The sequence below is a fragment of the Lepidochelys kempii genome, chromosome 5 (assembly GCF_965140285.1).
Source record: "Lepidochelys kempii isolate rLepKem1 chromosome 5, rLepKem1.hap1, whole genome shotgun sequence".
Taxonomy (NCBI): Eukaryota; Metazoa; Chordata; order Testudines; family Cheloniidae; genus Lepidochelys; species Lepidochelys kempii.
This window is the reverse complement of record NC_136384.1, coordinates 99,522,291-99,543,076: the sequence shown is the minus strand read 5'-3', so window position 1 is coordinate 99,543,076 and position 20,786 is coordinate 99,522,291. Positions and strand designations below refer to the sequence as shown.

The 20,786-nt window shown below is 40.8% G+C and overlaps 1 protein-coding gene across 2 annotated transcripts in view; it reads right to left on the bottom strand.

Annotated features, from left to right (window-relative positions):
- The window catches only part of TRPM3 (transient receptor potential cation channel subfamily M member 3), a 638,519-nt gene that overhangs the window by 14,400 nt on the left and 603,333 nt on the right, over window positions 1–20,786 (bottom strand). For both annotated transcript variants that reach the window (XM_073345157.2, XM_078852884.1), the window contains 5 exons: window positions 20,446–20,697; window positions 15,034–15,208; window positions 3,267–3,417; window positions 1,794–1,993; window positions 898–1,030 (listed from right to left, as the gene is read on the bottom strand). In XM_073345157.2, the coding sequence (XP_073201258.2) occupies window positions 898–1,030; window positions 1,794–1,993; window positions 3,267–3,417; window positions 15,034–15,208; window positions 20,446–20,697 (911 nt within the window). The remainder of the gene's footprint in view (window positions 1–897; window positions 1,031–1,793; window positions 1,994–3,266; window positions 3,418–15,033; window positions 15,209–20,445; window positions 20,698–20,786) is intronic.

Genomic DNA, 20,786 nt, shown 5'->3' with positions numbered 1-20,786 from the left:
AGCAGTTCCCTCACCAAGGAGAGGAAGAAAGTAGCAATGGTAACAGGAACACATTTAAAGATACATACTATATAGAACAGTTGTGGGCAAACTTTTTGTCCTGAGGGCCACATCTGGGTATGGAAATTGTATGGCAGGCCATGAATGCTCACGAAATTGGTGTTGGGGTGCAGGAGGTGGTGAGGGGTTTGGAGTGTAGGAGGGTGCTCTAGGCTGGGACTGCAGGGTTCAGAGGGGGCTCTGGCCTGGGGCAGGGAATTTGGGCATGGTGGGGAAGTGAGGGCTCCTGCTGTGGGTGCAGGCTCTGTGATGGGGCTGGGGATGAGGACTTTGGGGTGCAGGAGGGTGCTCTGGGCTGGGACTGAGGGGTTCGGAGGGCGGGAGAAGGATCAGGGCAGGGGCACAGAGGGCTGGGGCCCAGGAGGAGGTCAGGGGTTCAGGCTCTGGCTTCCCCTTCTTACCTCAAGCAGATCCTGGAAGCAGCAGCATGTCTTGCCTCCAGCTCTGTGTGCTACCCCCTCCACTGGCACTGCCCCTGAAGCTCCCATTGGCCACAGTTCCTGGCCAATGGGAGCTGCGGGGGTGGCACTTGGGGCAGGGGCAGAATGCAGAGCCCCCTGGCTGCCCCTATAGGGGCAGCCAGTATGTCCCTGTAGGAGGTATGTCCCTGTAGGACAGTATGTATGCTGTATGTCCCTGTAGGAGCCAGAGAGGGACATACTGCTGCTTCCAGGAATTGCGTGGAGCTGCGGTATGAGCCTGTGGAGCGGTCCCCGACCCCGCTGCCCAGTGGGAGCTCAAGGGCCGGATTAAATTTGCTGGCAGGACGGATGTGGCCCGTGGACTGTAGTTTGCCCACCCCTGATATAGAATGAACCAAACCAAACCAAAAATCACCTTTCAGAAGTGACGCGGATTCTTTCATCATTGGAAGAATTAAATCTATCATCCTTTTCTCTAAAATATTCTTCTATGCACTGCTCCTCAAAGTCATGCACTTTTTTTAGTTCGTCTTCGGTTATGAACAGTTCTGTGGGAATTACAGGAGGAATGTGACACTGACAAAGCAGAAATTTATAAGAAACAAAATCCTGATTTTTATTATTGTAGACCGTTGGCGAAACTTTCAAAAGCAGTCTCCAAGGCTGTATCTACATCATACACTTGTATGAGAATCAGCAACTGAATTAGCGCACCAGCCATCAATCAGGCAGATAAATATTGTGCACACAAAACTATTGCTGTAAATTTTAGCAGTTGGATGAATATCACTTTGAAAATGTAGTCCTGTCTTTTTACAAAATCATTATTAGGGTTTAATGAACTAGTTAAAACAAAGAAATAAGGCCTGGACCTTAGCCAAATTTGAACCATTTTTTACTTGGGAAAAGTTTGGGTAAGTTCTCCTATTTCTAATATCTCCCAAACAAAGATCCTTAATTGTACTTAAATTCTTAGCATCTCTTCTGGGCCAGGTGCTGTTTTCAAAACTTTCAGGTCTCAGGGTTCCCTGTTGTCAAGTGGAGGGAAGAAGGGCATGTTTGTATATCGAGCAGTGGTAAGGGAGAGGGGAAAATTTAATACATTCTGCTGGCTTTCTCTAAGGGTGGGAGATGCACTGATAAAATTAAATAATTAATTTGTTAGTATTTGTGTGCATATGTAGTCGTTTCTCACTGAAAAGGTTATTGTAGAGCTGAATTCAGTTTACATGCCCTCCAAACTATAAGGACCACCAAATGAATTTGAAAGTCACGCTTTTTATCTACAGGTGTAAGCTGGTTGAACCTTACTTAGTCCATAGTCTCTCTCATCTTGGTCACTTTCATGTTTCCGCCATCTGCAGCAGAGGTGTTGGAAAATCATAGTCATGTGGCTGAAAACAATCAGAGGTGGTGGCAGGACTGGCCTTTCATGAAATGTCATGATTAATTGATACCTCTGAAATTTCCACACTTGGTTGGATATAGATTTGACTTCAAAAAATGTGTTGCTAAAAGAAGAGAGAGAGGGGAAAAAAGGACAATAAAGTGAGATTGAAACCATCTTTGGGTATTCCCCCACATGATAATACAGTACCTAGTTAGACAGATTTCACATAGTGTCAAAGCCCATCATAAAAAACAGAACAAGATTAACTGTTTTCACCTCAAGAAAGCATGACTGTACCAGCAGTTTCAAAGATATGCTGGTTATGAATGACAGAATATTAATACTTCACAGTTGGGCTCATGTAGTTAGGCTCATGAGGTGAGTAAGTGTTATTATCCACATTTTATGTATGGGTAAAATGAGGCAATGAAGGATTAAGTGAACATGTGCCATAGTTGAGATTAGAATGCAGAAATTCCTTGCTCTCTGTCCCAGTGGATCTCTGTAGGTTGGATACCACAAATTCTAAAGAACTATACAGCCACCACATACCCTGGGGACAGGGCTGGACCTACACCAAATGGCGCCCAAGGTGAGGAGTGTCTTTTGTAACTCCATTTGTTACACTTTTGAATATCTTATTTTTATTGCATTTGTAACCCATTTCATGATTTTGATGCATGATTTGCATGCATGATTTATCCCTGTCATATAAGAGGATAAATTTGCATGCTAGGATCTATAAATCTGTATTTTATTTCATGTCATCTATAAACCAATTAAAAAAATTCATTTCCTCTAAGCTTGTAGAAACTTTTTAATTTTAAGAATAACTGAAATGTACTAACATCAACACATGAAACATTTTACTTCAAACATTCTATTTTCTCTTTTGTCGCTAACAACAAAAACAGCCCCCCCCCCCAAGCCCAACACCCCAAGGCAGTCACCTGCCCCTAAATCCGGCCTTGCCTGGAGACAATCTACTCTGTCACTCCCACCTATAATAAAGCTCCCCTGAAACGGATTCCAAACCCCAGTTTACAGTACAGCAGTCTGCAAAGGCTGCCATGCTGGCCAAATCATCACTGTGACCCAAGGACCTCTGGATGGAGTACAGGGATCCCATGGGTTCATCAAAAGCATGTCATATAAGGCCTGGATCACACTGGTCAGCATAACCATTGCAAAATGTATGTATGGATGTTGTATAAGGAGTTGTGTGTATATACTTAAAATTATGTTCTTAAGGTCTGTGATTAAGGACTGGTCACCAGAAAGGTGATAAGCAGGTTTTCTTTCAGGTGGTAGTGAGTGCCTCACAACCTAGGGGGCCCCAGGGAAACGTCACAATCATAACTCCCTGAATCCACATGTATCAGTGTTCCACTCACTTAAAAACAGCAATGAGGAGGTTCACCAGAAGAATATTTGCAACCAAGAGGTAGCATGCCATGATGGCAGGAACGATCCATGCTCCTGTCTTGCAGGGGGGCAGCTGGATTATTTTGCCATCCTCTCTGGTTTCATTTTGGCCGCAGGGAGCTGGGAAGAAACAGTATAAACAAACGAATGAGAACGAAACCTAATTTTCAGCACTCCCTACAAAAGCATTTAAATATTTATGAAGAAGGTTTTTTCCCCCCAAAAAATCTTCCAAAGCACAGTGGGATGATGCTTCCCCAAGAGGTTTGATTATATACTTGCCTCATGCTGTGATCCAACACCTGTCAAATTCACTACAGATTATACAAGCTACTGCTCTTGATATTGAATGCTCTTCTGTTAGCAGCATCAAGATTTTCCCTGAGAAATTTCAGGAAGTCTATGTGGTTTGAGTGATTTTAGTTGCAGCTGCCTGTCCCTCATTGACCTTTCAAACTGCTTCTGAAATAGTGCTATGTACTGGTGGTAATTAGAGGTTTGCATGTGAACTGACTCAAATGCTTATTCCTACGAGCTAACATATATTTTTTATTTGGAATAAATAATTAGGGTTTTGCTAATTGATAGAAGGGACTGCAAATCAATACCACAAAGTAATATATGAAATTATTTGGCCATTGCTATACACAAGAATCTAAGAACCACCATGGTAGTGTTTGTAATGACCCTCTGCTATAAAGGACTTTTGACTGCCTGCCTAGAATAATGCATGAAACAATCAAGTATTTATTGTACCAGGTATAGGAACATGGAGGCAGTGGAGCTGCCCCCAATTTATTTTCTGAATGATTTAGATTCAAATACACTCTGTACTAGTTTTTTGGAAGTAGGGGGAGGAGGGATAAAATATTACTTTTTAAGTTCTCTGATAATGTTTTGGTCAGACTCCCATTTATAAATGTGAGTTCAGTTCATAACTCCGGTTGGCATTTTGGTCTCAAGCGATCTATGTACTCTTTCTAACCCATTGCAGCACCCTGACTTATTCAGATCAGCTTTTAATGATGACAGTGTCCCAAAATAAGTGTCTAACATATGATAGCAGCCACATTATTTTGATCCATTTAATACTGTAGTATTTGGTAAGGGTGCAGTTTGAAGATCAGCAGCAAGAGAAATGAAGTGCTGAGTAGCCTTTTGTGAAGATCAGGTTCCTTATTTTCATGACATGCCGGCTGTCTACCTACCAAGGTTGGCTTTGGCAGCCAGGTTTTTAAAGGTGCCTTAGCTGTCAGGGAAAAGGCATGTAATGTCAGAGCTCTTTCTTTGTTTTTGGTTCCTTGAGCAACTTAAAGTGGTGAGCCTTGTAACACGTGGTGGTTCCTGTTGCCTGACCCGTTTCATGCTGGCATGTAACTTTCCTATACCTTAAGATTCATCCTGAGTAAGCATCTTTTTGGGTTCTTCAAGGAAACCACTGAAGAAGTGACTTACATATACCCCTTCAAAGATACAATGGACATTATCGATAGCCTTCCATCATTCCCTCCATTAAGGTGGGATTTTTCAAAATCCCACCTCCCCAGAAGCAAACAGGATGTTAGGAATCATTAAAAAAAAGAGAGAGAATAAGACAGAGAATATCGTATTGCCCTTATATAAATCCATGGTATGCCCACATCTTGAATACTGCATACATATGTGGTCCCTTCATCTCAAAAAAGATATACTGGCATTAGAAAAGGGCAACTAAAATTATTAGGGGTTTGGAACGGGTCCCATATGAGGAGAGATTAAAGAGGCTAGGACTTTTCAGCTTGGAAAAGAGGAGACTAAGGGGGGATATGACAGAAGTATATAAAATCATGAGTGGTGTGGAGAAAGTGAATAAGGAAAAGTTTTTTACTTGTTCCCATAATATAAGAACTAGGGACCACCAAATGAAATTAATGGGTAGCAGGTTTAAAACAAATAAAAGGAAGTTCTTCACTCAGTGCACAGTCAACCTGTGGAACTCCTTGCCTGAGGAGGCTGTGAAGACTAAGACTATAACAGGGTTTAAAAGAGAACTGGATAAATTCATGGAGGTTAAGTCCATTAACGGCTATTAGCTGGGATGGGTAAGGAATGGTGTCCCCAGCCTGTTTGTCAGAGGGTGGAGATGGATGGCAGGAGAGAGATCACTTGATCATTACCTGTTAGGTTCACTCCCTCTGGGGCACCTGGCATTGGTCACTGTCGGTAGACAGGATACTGGGCTGGATGGACCTTTGGTCTGACCCAGTGTGGCCGTTCTTATGTTCTTAAAAGTACTCAGCATTGGCCTAACATTGCTCCTAGTGAAGTCAATGGAGTTTTAGCACTGACTTCAGTGGGAGCAGAGTTAGGCAAACATTGAGTGCTTCTGAAAATCCCCCCCTAAATCAACAAATCTGTGACATACAAATCTAGTTTGATTTCTTTTCAAAATGTTTACTCTGGGCCTGACCCAAAGCCCACTGGAGTCAATTGTGGATGATATTGGGGTGTTAGTCATGTGTATCAAGTAGCACTGAGGCATTGTTTTTTTGGGGCAGTATGTGAAGATTTTATACTATTAAATCTGTACTTGATGCAGTTGTATGGGAAAGGTCAATGTTTGACGTACTATCCCAGGGCAAAATATACAACCACCACCCACAGAAAAGGCATTACATTGCCAGAACAAGCAATACCTCATACACCAATAACACCCTTCTGTAAAGGCTGTGCTGTGCTTGGGGGCATGTGCATATGCTAATAATCATTATTAGTCTTCCCCCCCATAGAGAGGGGAAAAAACCTCTCTCTCTGGGATGAATTCAAAGAGAATAATTCTTCAAACAACATGCTAGTTACAGATCTTTTCAATTAGCTGCTTATTGAATGTTTCCTTTAGCTTGTCAAACTGTAGTTTCATGTAGGCATCAAGGGCTCTGCCTTGAGACTTGTGGAGGATTTTCTGTGAAGTGCTGATTGATCTCAGCCTCCATTCAACAGCGGTTGAGGGCACTCAGCACTTATCAGGATCAGGAAATAAACAAAGTGCTTTTAAAATTCTGTTGGGCGAGGCCATGAATTGATTTATGTGCATGCATTGATTTCAAGCTACGATAGTCCGGCAGGATACAAAGCCTAATTCATAACTTGGCCCTATAAAGACTCCAGATCAGTAACAAAATAAACACCTATAATCAGTTGCTATAGCACATGAAGGATGCTGAGGAACAGCTGCGCAGGAAGAATAATCTTGCTCTATCACACTGACAGAAATGTCTCAAAAGCGTATTTTGTACCATACATCAGGGAAATTGAAAGCTTAGCCCAAACTCTGGCTAAATTTATCCTGTTTTTCTAATTACAAAAAAAAAAAAAAAAAAATCCAGCTTTAATTATCTGAACAAAGAGGATTTCTCCAGCCTCCTTTAATATAGACTGCCTCTCTGAGGATTTAGAATGCCATTAATACAGCCCTGTCAGTTTATGCCGTAGAGTATGATGGACTATTAGACTTAGTATGACAACAGCTCTCCAACCCCTTTCATGCCACAGGAATTACATACACATGGGTGTTTGGTTTTCCCCGTACAGGTTTCCAAAGGCTTCGTGCCTATGCCTGTTGTGTTGGAGTCAGCTGCCTTTACGTGACAACTCAATATTAATTTTGTGTGGCACTCCATGGGCAGCTAACCTGCTATAATCAACCATACCTCTCAACCTTCAGATCTGCCTGAAACAATTAAATTGTGTGACGAATGACCCAAATATGGAACACCTGTGTTTTGTTGCACATCACACCAGTACTGACTGTTTACGATGGTTTAAACTATACAATAGGATTATTTTCGTTTCTTTTTAAACAAATGGATTAAAATGGATTTTATTTAGTAGAATTTCTGTTTTTCTTGTTTGCTTCCTATATACAACCATAAGAACCATGCAGATCACCAGCGTAGCTCTCTACCACTTGAACAAGATGCGTCACCGTCCATGTGGGCCAGCTTTGGGGGCAAAGTGACACACAACTATTTGCAAGTCAACAGTAGGATGGTGGGGAATCAGAATTAATTGATTCTGTTCTTGCCCCTGGGAGAGAAGCATGGTTTAGTGGTTGAAGATAGGTTAGCCAAGTACATAGATTTGGTATGTTCATTCTGAAAGGCAACACAGCTTAGCCTTGGGTCGATTGTCGTATATACCTGAGTTTTATTCCTAGTTCTACTGGGTGTGATCTTGTCCAAATCTCAGTTAACTTATTCGTGAGATGGGGAGAATAATACTTGTCTCCCTCTAGGTAGGCTAAGGGAGAGATCTGAGGACATGCTCAATAATAATGGCTATGAAGTGCATAGCAATATGAACAGCAGGCAGTGCAAGAGGTAACCTTAGAACTCATGGTCTCCTAGCTCCCAGTCCAGGGCAGCCTCCCCTAAGCCAAAGGTCATTTTTCCTGTCTCTGATGTATGGACCATCACCTGCTTTGGTGTTGCTATGGAAGAGGGTGTTTCGCTTGAAATGCACCACAAAATCTGCGCTCCTTGAGAAGTCTGTGATCATATACTTACAAATAGCAAGCAAAACACCCTGTGCTTCAATCTGAAATGTCCAATCTATGTGACACAGGTGTCTACAGCAATACAATGAGATGTGCAGGTCCAGTGTGAGCATATGCTACAGAAACACACCCTAGGGATAGTGAGAAGCATCGAGGCACAGGTGGAATGATTCCAGTACCACAGAAGTCTCTCATGCTGTGAAACACAGTAATCTGTGACTAGGTGCGCTACACTGCATGACTGTGTTTAAAAGAGATTATATTAAAATAAAATTAACACAATTAGCATTCTCTTTAGAGAATAAATATACATGCTCATACGGGCATAAGAAAACATCAAAGTTCTATTCAGCCATTTAAAAATAGAGTTTGATAAATGCATTTATGTTGTATAATTTAAGGCAGAATTAGATCATGACGACAAACATTTTCAAAACAGAGTTGCAATGTTTGTTTAAGATTGTGTGCTTATGTTTGTGCATGCTATGGCCCTGATTCAGCATAGTACTTAAGCATGTTAAGTGTTTTGCTGATTCAAGGCCTTTTACTACAACTGCATGTGTATACTAGGTGACTGCACATACACATGACTAGTTAGATACCTAAGTACAAATTAAATGAAGATAAAATCATAGCTCTGAGATCTATGCTCAATGTCCTAACATTTTGGCTCTTCAGGGCCCAGCTCTAATTTCAGTTACACATGTGCAACTTCACTAAATTTTAGGACACTGGATCCTGACATCAGTAGAAACAGTTATTTTTTGCATCCTTTGTTTCTTCTTTCATAATCCCCTCCTATGCTTATTTTCCCTTTCCATGTTCACTTTTGCAGCTTCCTGTACAAGCCTTTCCTCTTAGCTCCCCAGCCCTTCCTCTTTCCTGGCCAGCTCATCACATGAGAGCAAACAGCTGTAACCCACATCTCTGAGTGTTTCAGGCCTAAAGCATCTGCAGAATTTAGGCCTAGGGCTATGTTTACTCCAAGGTCCATTTCTCTAATATAATTACACCAGACATGACATGGGCATTACTAATTTTTAATGTGCATTCGGCTGAGGGCTTGTGAAGGGACAGTTGCAAATCTCCTCCCCCATCTGCCATCCCAAAAGAGAGAGGGAAGGGTACTACTTAGTAGCAACAACAATTTCTGTATAAAAGCTTTTCTTTTAAAAATGGATAAAGTCTCTACAATTCAAGGTATGTTAGAAAGATCTTCTTAATGGGCACCTATAGTCATGTTTCTCAAGATGAAGACAAAAATATGAATATTAAGTAATGAATAATATTTTTTGTGAATCTCCAGAAATCTGAAATGTACTTATATCCTCATCCTTATGAATAACTAGGTGCTTTTCCCATCTTAATAATACTTCAAATTCCACAGAGCTTTCCATCAAGGATCTTCAAGCACTTTATAACCATTAATTAATTAATTAATTAAACACTAAACAACTTTGTCAGCTAGGTATTTATTATCCTCATTCACCAAATGGAGAAACTGAAGCATAGAGAGGATAAGGCTGCACAGTGATTCAGAGGCAGAGAAAGCACTAAAATCTGTGAGTCCTGATTATCACATCTTTGCTTTAGTCACTAGGGAAAAAAACCTGTCAGGGAACTGCAACAATACCTCATTATTTTAAATGATTGTTTTAGCATTAATAGATAGTATTGTTCTGATACAGAATCATAGAAATGTAGGGCTGGAAGGGACATTGTCCAGCACCCTGAGATATGGCAGGACCAAGTAAACCATGTTCTTGTATTTTACTTTTTGTCCTGGGTTGTGCTAAAACATTTCCTCCAAATATCTGTTGTGCCTTGCAATGTTGGTGCTCTAGTCACATTTTATACGAAAAGTCTATTTATTCTACACTTGCTCCCTCTTATTCTAGTTCCTTCCTTCTCCATATATTAAAAACAATAAACATATTTGCAACAAGAGAAGCAAAAACCCCACAGAAGGGTACATAGGCCTTGTAGGAATATCACTCAGTAGGTCTGTCTAGCATATTAACAAAATCTGTCAGTGATGCAGAGTTAATGTACAGTATAGTCACAGAAGAGCAAAGGTGCATTTCATTCCATCTTGTACAAAATTGCTGTTAGTTCTAATTCTGGAATAAGGGTGATGGCCCCGTATGAGAAAGTTCCATAGAAATGTACGAAGGCTGAAACTTAAAAGGTTCTACAGAAATATAATAAGGCTCAATGCAAATAATTATAAAAATCTACAGGCCTTGAATTCTCATTCATATTGGGCACCTTTATTCTGCTCTGGCAGTGTTAAATGGCTTTCAAGTGGATGTAGATGCAATTTTTACTCACTTTAAGGCCCCGCTTGGCAACCAGAATGGTGTAAAGTGTCAGTGTGAACTGGGTCCATAGAATTTAACAGAAAAATATACCCTTTCTATAATTTGTTTTAACCATCCTATAGAATTCTATATTCTTCTAGTCATCTTGCTCCCATAAGAACAATAGTGTAGCAGCTGACATTCCTGAACAGTGAGAATGCCTTTCCCCAATTAGACTAAGTCCTTGCTCACTCTCTTCCCACCTTGTTGCCATAGCCGTGGCAGACCACCATCCAATACCAATGCCCAATACCAGACTTCCTTTAACCCCTGGTTGGGAATTTGAGCTCAGAATTCTCCCTCTCCACTAGAGAATTCTATATAAAGGATATAATTTTTTGTTACATTCTCTAAGGTGATTCAAAAACCTGTAAAGACTTGTTAGGTATGACTCTCCTCGTGCATATACTGACCATACACTGAAGTAACCCCACTCTAATTACTGGCATTACTCAAGTGTTAATGAGAGGAGAATCAGGTTCCATCACTGTCTATTACAATTCTATGGGATTTTTCCATAAGGGGATGTAGGGAGCAGAAAGAATCCAGATTGATTTTTAGTTCTCAGCTTGCTTTTGAAATGCTGTCAGTTGGAAAGAAAATCTTGTTTTGATCTATACACTAAGCAAATTTTACATAGAAGACAATGAGCCAACATACAGGGGTTGCCATTAACAAGTCAATATCTGTCAACAGCAATCACAGTGATTCCATATTCTAAGTCCAGGAAGAATGTTGTGTTGGATTTTAATGGTGACTGCTGTCCATCAAGATGTCATTTTACAGTTACTATCTGACCACATATAAGAGTACCTACCAAACTCACCCTTTCCTCTTTATAGAACAGGCACACTATAGACAACAGCATCACAAGCTTTCCTTTGATGTTGTCTCTACACCCCCCCCCCACTTGTTTTTTTTCTGGAGGGATGGGCTCTAGGGGTGAGAAGACTATTCATTCTTTGTGGCAATTCAGTCTGTGGGTTCTCTGCTCAGATTTCCAATAAGGGTACCAATTAGTGCAAATTGCCGTGGTAGATTTTATGATGAGGACACTTGAAATGCACTGAAATGCACTGACTAATCAGCAGTTGATTGGGAGTCACTATCAATCAATGCCAGTCTGAGCTGGATTAGAAATGGCAACCTAAAAGTGAAATTCTATTACCAATTCCCTGTCTCATCCAGCCTGTCCTTCTGCAATAAACAAGATTGTGTCTATCTGAGAGAAACTGCTTTTTAGTTTCAATTTTAGCTTATCTTTTTATTTAACTTGTTTTAAAATTTGAATATGTTTTAAATATAATCTTAGAAGTTTTGCTCTATTTCTTTTCCTTTATGATTAGGGCCCTACCAAATTCACGGCCATGAAAAATGCGTCACGGACCATGAAATCCGGTCTTTTATGTGCTTTTACCCTAGATTATACAGATTTCATGGGGGAGACCAGAGTTTCTCAGACTGGGGCTCCTGACCCAAAAGGAAGTTGCGGGAGGGGTCACAAGGCTATTGTTGGGGGTGGGGGGGTCGCAGTTTTGCCACCCTTACTGCTACACTGCCTTCAGAACTGGGTAGCTGGAGAGCAGCAGCTATTGGGCCGGCACCCAGCTCAGAAGGTGGTGCCCTGCCAGCAGCAGCGCAGAAATAAGGGTAGCAGTACCATACCAGGCCACCCTTACTTCTCTGCTGCTGCTGGCGGTGGCTCTGCCTTCAAAGCTGGGCTCCCGGCCACCAGCTGCTGCTCTCTAGCTGCTCAGCTCTGAAGGCAGTGCCGCCGCCAGCAGCAGCAGAGAAGTAAGGGTAGCAGCACCGCCACGCCCCTTACAATAATGTTGCAACCCCACCCCCTAACTTCTTTTTGGGTCAGGACCCTACCATTACAACACCATGAAATTTCAGATTTAAATAGCGGAAATTATGAAATTTATGATTTAAAAACTTCTATGACCATGAAATTGACCAAAATGGACTGTAAATTTAGTAGGGCCCCTATTTATGATTGATTGCTAGCCAATAATCTATATGAGTGTAGTATTTATATACTGCATATGTAATAGCGATTACCACTGGGTTATATATTAACTCCCAGAAGTGAGGATATAACTGTCCCCACTTTTGAGTAGCTAGTGAGATTCAGTGTCCACAGTGCATTGTTGAGCATCTATAAACATTTCAACTCAGAGAATTTTTTTTCACATGAAATGAATGCAGGCATTTATTGATATATATATAAACACATACAGTCCATGCAGTAAATTGGAAAAATATGACTACTTAGTGTTTTAAGTGTGTAGTATTTTGAGATAAAATTAAAAATAAGAGATCTACTGGATGGACAGGCTGCCAGTTGATGAGGTGGATCTGGCCAGCCTTACAACATGCTTCACAAATCCACAGAAAGAGATAAAAGAAAAATTTTTTTTTAGAGTAACATACACTTTTTGTACATTTCTCAAATAGACACGAGTAATCTTGAGAATGCAGCTCCATTGTGTAACATGTCAGAGATCAGCACTCTGGCAGAATCTGGAATTCATGGCCAAAATACAAATATTAAAAAAATATAAAAATAATCTGAGCAAGCCTTTCAATGTAATATGAAGAGGAAAGTAAAACCACAGGTTGTGAAATCTGATTACATTTTAGAGGTGGCACAACAGCTTTTAGGACAAGCTTCGAATCACATTTGAGAAAGTACAGTCACTCTAAATAGAATACAGTGGCTGATTTAGCTTAGAACAGTGTGGAGAATATATAGCAGTAAATTTCCAAACAGTGAAAAAAGAACAGTATAAAAAAAAAACACCACAATTGTGTGTCAGTTAATCAGTGCATTCTTCACTCTATTCCATGTATATATTTTGTGATGTACTGAAAAACACTGAAAGAGTGTGGCAGACTCTAATACCCTGCACAGTCTCAGTCTCTCTCTCAGAGAAAGAAGTAGGGGCTGCTCTTAGAGTTTCTAAGACGGACCTCATCTGTCAAAACCCCTAATTTCCTCAGCAGAGGGACAAAACAACTCCTTTTATACCTGGTTGGAATTAAGATAATGCACCTGCCTTCATGACTCAGTAATTACCCTGCACTTTTATGCAAGGTTTAAGCACTGGACATCAGGATGATTCATTAGATTAGCCCTGGATCCCTATGCAAGGACAAAGAGTCTGCCAGCCTGTTACAGATACCCAACAGCCATACTCCACTCATGTTAAAATAATCTCTCTCCGATTGCAGGTTCTAAACTACAATCAGCACTTCATTAAAAAAAATCCTTTTATCCAGCCAGATTGCCGCACTTGTTGCACTATTCTAGTTTCTTAGTACAACATCAATAAATGGCCACTTGTAGTGGGACAGATAGAATTCCATTTGTAAAGGTGAGCCACAGTTTAAAAGGGATAATATCAGCCCCCAATTATTATACCGTTGGAACTAAAATGGATTTCTGGAGGAAAAAAAGATGGAACCAAGTGGAAAGGTAAATACAGGGAGAAATTCTCTGGGTTTCAGGCTATTTATTTGCTTGAATGCCATGTTGCCTTTGAGAACATAATGGAGGGGTAGTCATAAAAGGAGACTATTTACATTTGGCATAGAGTTCCATGGACATGATGGAGAAGGAATGTAAATAGGGCTCTCTGAGTCATCTTTCATGGAGCACACAGTCTACATCTAAAGGGCATTAAAGGGGATGAATGGTGATGCAGATATGTTTATTATTTCCGGATCTAAACAATCTAGGGAAAGTCAAAACACCATTGTAAATTCTTCAATGTTGAATGAGCACAAGATATATCATGGAAGCACACTCCTTCCTTAAGGCTGTACCTAGTATTTAAATTGATATATTTATATAGATTCAATAGGCTCTCTCTACTATTAGTAGACATACTGTATTAATTTGTAAGTGCTTCCAAGACCTATGCACATTTAAGCAGAAAAGAAGGGGTTGAGCGTCTCTAGCATGTCAGTGTTTGTTAAAAAGATGGTTCTTAGCTTTTTCCATTCCTCACACTGCATCATTTCACATGATCACTTATCTCCTTTGCCATACTAAGCCTGGTGGCACCAGGAGGTTTAATTTAAATAGAAAACTGGCATTTTCCAGATTGCCAGCCAAAAAAATCCTTAGGAGAAAGTATCAGAAATGGTGGCTTCCATTCTATTTGCACTGAACTGAGAACATACTCACCTCTCAATAAATAAAATTTTAGTAATATATCCACCATCCACAAATGGTCACATCACATGATTTAACGTAAGGGTGATAGCGGTGAACAGGTCCCATTGAAAGCAAAACTCAATGGATCAAATCCTCAGCTAGTGTAAGTCAGTGTAACTCCATTCAGTTCAGTACAGCTATGCTGACTTTTACCAGCTGAAGAGCTCTCTCAGTATTTTCAGACTGGATTCTCAATACCAAGTTGAGCAAAACTGGTGCATTCATTCCAAAATCAAACCAATGGATGGAAAAGGAGTGGAGTGCTGTGACCTACATATACCAATGAACTCTTCATGGATACCTAGATTTTCTTCACCCCAACACCCTTAAGCATTTAAAAAGAATCAATCACTTATAAAAGTTGTGTGTGTGTGTGTGTGTATATATATATATATATATATATATAAATAAAAGATAAAATTTAGCAGTACAGAAATTGGTACCCCGAAATTGGTATTAGCAGCTACTAGTAATAGCTTGTCTGTGAATATCTTCTTCAATGAACGAGTCCCCTGTCTCAAGCCATTTATTGAGAACATACAAATGATCTTGTAAGACATCATCTGATCAAAACTGGATACCTGACTTTGGAGTATGAGAATCATAAACACGCTTACGGTCTATCTGGTCTGCAAACACTTCCCCATAGATCATCCAATAGGGCATGTAAAAAATGTTCTTTGCCAGCTTCCATGAAGGCTCTTCATTGGGGAAAAGAATTGCCTGCCTTGCAACGCCAAAGCTCATCAGAACCACCAACATTATGATGACAAAATACATCATGTCTATCATCTAAAGGGCGCAGGAGGAAGAAACAGAGATAAAGGAAACAAATTAGAGAAAATTATTTGGGTATTATGTTTCAACCTTGATATATGAAAAAACTGTAAAGTTTAAGGATGCAATTTTGCACATATGGGCTGGAGTTTTCAAAGGTGGTGAGTGGGGACGTTGCGTGCTTGGTTTGGCCGAGTTCATTTTCAGTGGGATTTTCAAAGCTTGTTATGAGTGTGTTTGCAGGTTTGAAATTACAAGCTACTGTCTGGCTACATGGGCTGCCTGCAACTACTACAAGTTCACTGATGTCTGCTCAGCCCAGTTTGGGCCACACTTGCAAGATGAAGCACCACTCTTATGCTACAGGTGGCATCTACAAAAACGAGGGGCAGCCATGGGCACAGTCATCTATTTAGCTAGCAGCAGGCATTGTCCCAGGGGAAAGGAAGTGAGGCTGCAGCTACCGTAAGGATTCAACCTCTCTTGGTCACACAGGAGTAGTGAGCGGCAGAACAGCTCATTATTGCAACATAATGGACAGGCACAGTGGTGACCAATGAGATAGGAAGTCTGTGACACTGGAAGGACTAGAGCAGCATGTTTGGAGGTGACCAGCCGAGGTCAGAGGACTCAGGGGAGGGTGAATTTTCAAAAGATAACAGGCAAATATCCTAGGGGGCTCAGCCCTATACATCTCCCCTCTGCAGTGTCTCATTAGCATACGCAAATCGCTCAATACTACATGATTATAATATCTGTGCATTCAGGGAAATGCTTAGGAAAAAGGGATATCCTCAGTGCCCCAAAACCCACACATCAGGCCCAGGAGATACTGGATAGGATCTTAGGCATGAGGTTGGGGACAGATGTTGCACTAGCAGTAGGGATGAGAACCCCAAGAAAGGATATTAAAGGAAGAGTAACCCTTGCGAATGCCTAGACTATCTATCATAGGTGTTATGTAAACTGAAAAAATAAATAAATATAATAAATTAACTAACAACATATTGTGGTATGAAAAATACGGGGAAACTGCTGCAGAGAGAAAACACATGGAGACCAAGCTGGAGCATGCCATCCCTTGTCCCCTCCAACTCAAGCACTGATTTCAGGCAGATGTACCAAAATGTCAGGGAAGTAACCAAATAACGTTGACAATTATCTTTGATGTTACCATAAGAGAACCTTTTAACCTTCTGATATATTGTTTACCAGCAATCATGATGTTTGGGGCTCTTGTTGCTAGAAATAAGAGTTCAATTGTTTTTGTCTCATCCACAAGCAAGATGATATCTCATCTGTAGGCTCAGCCCTCTCAATCTGCGTGATCTAAAACTCAAAGAAGTTGATAGGAGTCTTTCTTTTACTGGGGATTGGATTAGGGTGTGTTTGCCTGATGTGCCAAATTACAATTGCTAGTTTAACTTGATTGTTCACTCATAGTAACTGTTTAATTGTCTAGCTGAAAAAGCTTAGTTAGCTGACAAAACGTGAATTGTTCCTGTATCAATATATTTATTTAATAGATTTATAAATATATAAAAGTTTAGCCCCACAGCAATTTCTAACTTGCTGAAAAATGAAATACAGTTTGGATGTTAGTGTGTGTATGGAAAAGTGTCTGATACACTTCTTAATCTCGTGACACCATGTCAGAGACATTTCATCCTACCTGCAAATGAAAAGTACATAATTATATCATAATATAAAAATCAAAGAGCTAGATTTTAATGTGCACATTCAGTCACTGAAATAAGAAGGTAATGGCAAATCCAGACATTTCAAAGGCACCATCCTCTTTGTTTTAATACCTCTAGTGCCCCCTTCCATTCCTGATTTAATTTCAGCATGCACAGATTTATGCACTGTTTTTAATGAATCTAGTGGCAACACATCACCATTTATCCTATGGCAGCACCTAAAGGCCCCAGTGGCGATCGGTGCCTTACTCTGATGCATTGAAATTAATGAAATACTTGAGGGAGTAAGGTCAAAGACTTGCCCCTTGTCTGAAGAGTCTAAAACCTTGCTTATGATTTAAAATTCCACATAAATATTAATAGGATGATGGTACAGCTTATACGACGTATAGGCCTTTTGGAAAATACAGTAGCTGTGATTAGGCTTGCTTGGTAGAGACATGTTTAATCATGTAGATCCTTCACATGCTTTGCTGTACTTCCCAAGCACATGAAATGAAAGAGGAGATTAGATAGAACCTAGAGAACGAAAATGAAATGTGATTTAAATAAAAATGTAGTCAGTGAACCAAATACAGCCTGGAGCAAGCAACTGCACGTAAGTATATGCGTGATATAAATGGGGCTGTCAGTTACACACTGGGTATAAGGTGGCCAGAAAATGGGTGAGAGTGGCAAATTTGTGCAACTCACACCAATTGGGCGTTCATTGTATGGGCAAAATGGTCAAAAATGCTGAGTGCATGGAAACAGGGATAAAGTATAAAAATCAAATAGCAGAAGGGCATAAGATAAACCAGTCCCCCGACTTTAACTTAATGCCTTCCCCAGTGCTCCAAGGGCTAAGTGGGCACAACTCCCAATGCCTGCAATGGGTGTCGAATCCATTTATGGCAGGGATGAATTTGGCCTCACAGAATACCAAAGCAGTGGGAGGTTACACTCCTTGTGCACATGCAGGGATATCACAGAGGTGCAAATTACATTATTTTGCTACATACACCCATTTGCAGGCCCTGCTACCCCCAAGGTGCAACATACGTCACCATTCATGTCACTGCTGAATTGGACTCAGTGACCTTAATGTCAATTCATCATAATGCTGACTGCCACTGCCTCAGCTAGTAGGGGTCTGGCAATTTGTCCAGTAGCAAATTGGTCTCCAAGCTGCCTTTGCTCAGCAGATGGGTAAAAAAATGTGGCTGTGTATGGTACCAGTGACAACCAGAGGAATACATGGCTGTTTTGACATTCTTTTGTAGTTTCATATGAGACAGGCAGTTTGAGCTGCAATGCCAGTATAGATCATCACAAGGAGGGATTACAGTCTGGGACAAACTAGACTGAGGTGGGCAGGAGCTATTGCAATGGTTTCTGTCTGATCTTTTCCTCTCTCCTCTCTGTCTGGAAGCCTGTTTTCTCCTTTCAGTAATCTGCAGCAGCAGTTGCTGATATCTTGAGCGTTTTCTATTTCGACTTTGCAGTTCTGGGAGGTCTCTCCATTCACTGTCCTGTAATCACGGTTCCCTTGGCTCCCTTGAAGGATTCCATAGACTCGCTAAGGCCTTTCTGCAGGAAAAACTACTTTTCAACAGTTTCTGTTATGGTCTCTCTTTTTTCCTTAAAATGGGCCTTTCCCTTTGATTCTTTGCTATCAGTTCAGACCCTAACAAGCTAACACACTAACGAGAGGGTGAATTGGTTATTTTGGTGACTCTGGGAGGAAGAGCGCCAGTATTTTGCACTGGTGTATCCTAAGTCTAGGGGTCTCTGGCACTCATTGCCTTGAAGTACAGGGTTCTACGTGCTTCCCCTAATCTAAGGCCCAGGAGTGAGTCTCACTCTTAGCTGCACAGAGGAGAGGGCAGGTATTGTCCCCGTCGGTACAAGGAGAGATGGACGTTATACTGTAGTTTACAGACGGGGTCTGCTGCTGAAAGTATAAAGTGTTCTCCATGGCAGATTCAATAGGCAAAAGACTACTTCTGAACCATAATGTGGATGTTATTAGGGTTACTGAGTATTGCCCTCATATTAATCAGGCAATATTAATATTTGTGTTATTTGGTAAATTTAATATTCAATTGACCCATCTCTGCTATGTGTAAGTGATATTTTAATATTGATTTTTAAACATATAGTCTAAACATTTGAAACACATAATGGGGCCTAATTTTGAAAAATGGAAACCAGAGGTCTACACAAAACATGAGCATGTAAATCAGATATATGTGCACTTAAGAGGCTAGTTAGTCACATACATACTCATACAGTACGAATGGGCATTTACGTGCAGTTATTTTACTTGGACACCTACTGAAGGTGCCTTTTAGTATGTGGACTTGACCTTCTTCTATCTTTTGAGAATCTGGCTTTAGATGCAAAAAATCCAACATTAATGCAATGTTACAGCTGAAACTTTAAACCAAGAAAAAGGAGGAAATTCAAAGCTGTGGATCTCACAGCATTTCTAACTCAGTACACTTGACTATGTGTTGTATTAGATATAACTTGTTAACATTAATATGTACATGCAATGTGACTGCATTACAGATGCTCGGGTTGCCAGGTGTCCAGTTTTCAACCAAACACCTGGTCAAAAAGGGACCCTCCCCAGCCCGGTGAAAATGAGCGAGTGAGTGAGGGTGGGAGTGAGCGAGTGATGGAGGGAGGGAGTGGGGTCGGGCCTTGCAGAAGGGGCGGGGCAAGGGTGTTCGGTTTTGTTCGGTCAGAAAGTTGGCAACCCTACTCCTGTGGTCACATGAATGGATTTTCAGCTCTCACAGAGAGGGTTCCTTTTGGTGCTTCCCCAGAGATAAAACGTGACATGACCCTGACAAAGCTCTTCAGCAGCAACTGGGGACATCTCTCGGAAGGAACAGAAGAAAATCAAGGCAACACAAATGTGAGGCCTAAGATGGGGAAGATAGGAAGTGATCCTAGTAGAAGAAAGTGAGAGGTAGTATGGCAGAGGTGCAGTTGGGCAAGAACTAAGGAGGCCTTTAGTCAGCAGGATGCCCATGGGATGGGAGACAAAAGGAAATGAAGCTATGGGGCAGCAAGCTATAGCAAGACCACTATTATAATAAATATTAACAATATATGAACACACCACCCTTATTATAGCATCCTTCTTGTAAGGATCTGAAAGCATTTCCAAAAAATATTAGTTAATTAAATAGACCTCAAAGCATGTCTTCAAGGTAGGTGAGAATTATTATCCCTCACTTTATACATGGGTAAACTGAGGCACAGAAACTAGTGAGAGAACTTTGCTGTTGAAAAGGTGTTTCTGAGGTTGCCAAGCAAAATATAAGACTCCCATATAAAAATCTGTAGAAGCCTGGAGAAGAGCTTGATGCTCATCTCTTATATAGGAGGCCAATCTGGAGGATGTGGGTTTGCCATGATGCTGACATTAGATAAAGGCACTGATTGCTAGGATTACAGGAAAATACTAGTGATTTGTAGTGATTTAATTCTGCCAACCCAAACAAATAAAATCAAGCAAATGCTAAGAAAGTATGGAAAGAATGAGGAAACTTCTCTTACCATTTTCCCAATCATCATAACATATGGTCCCAAATACTTGTTCACGCCGAAGATGTCTAACAAACGTATATACCAGTAAATTATGTTAACACAGTATATGACTCGCCCATCACTCCTGAATGGCTGATCCTGCAGACGAAGTATCATTCCGACAGAGAACAGGAGAATGGCTATGAGGTCTGTAACATTCCAGTACTCTTGGAGCCACACTTTTACCTTCTGTAACAGCTTCCCAGGCTCTGACATCAATATCTGAAGGGCATGAAAGAGGGATAGAAGGGGATCTATGTTATCTTTACTTTAGGCCCTACAGAAAACACATGGCAAACATTCATATTTTA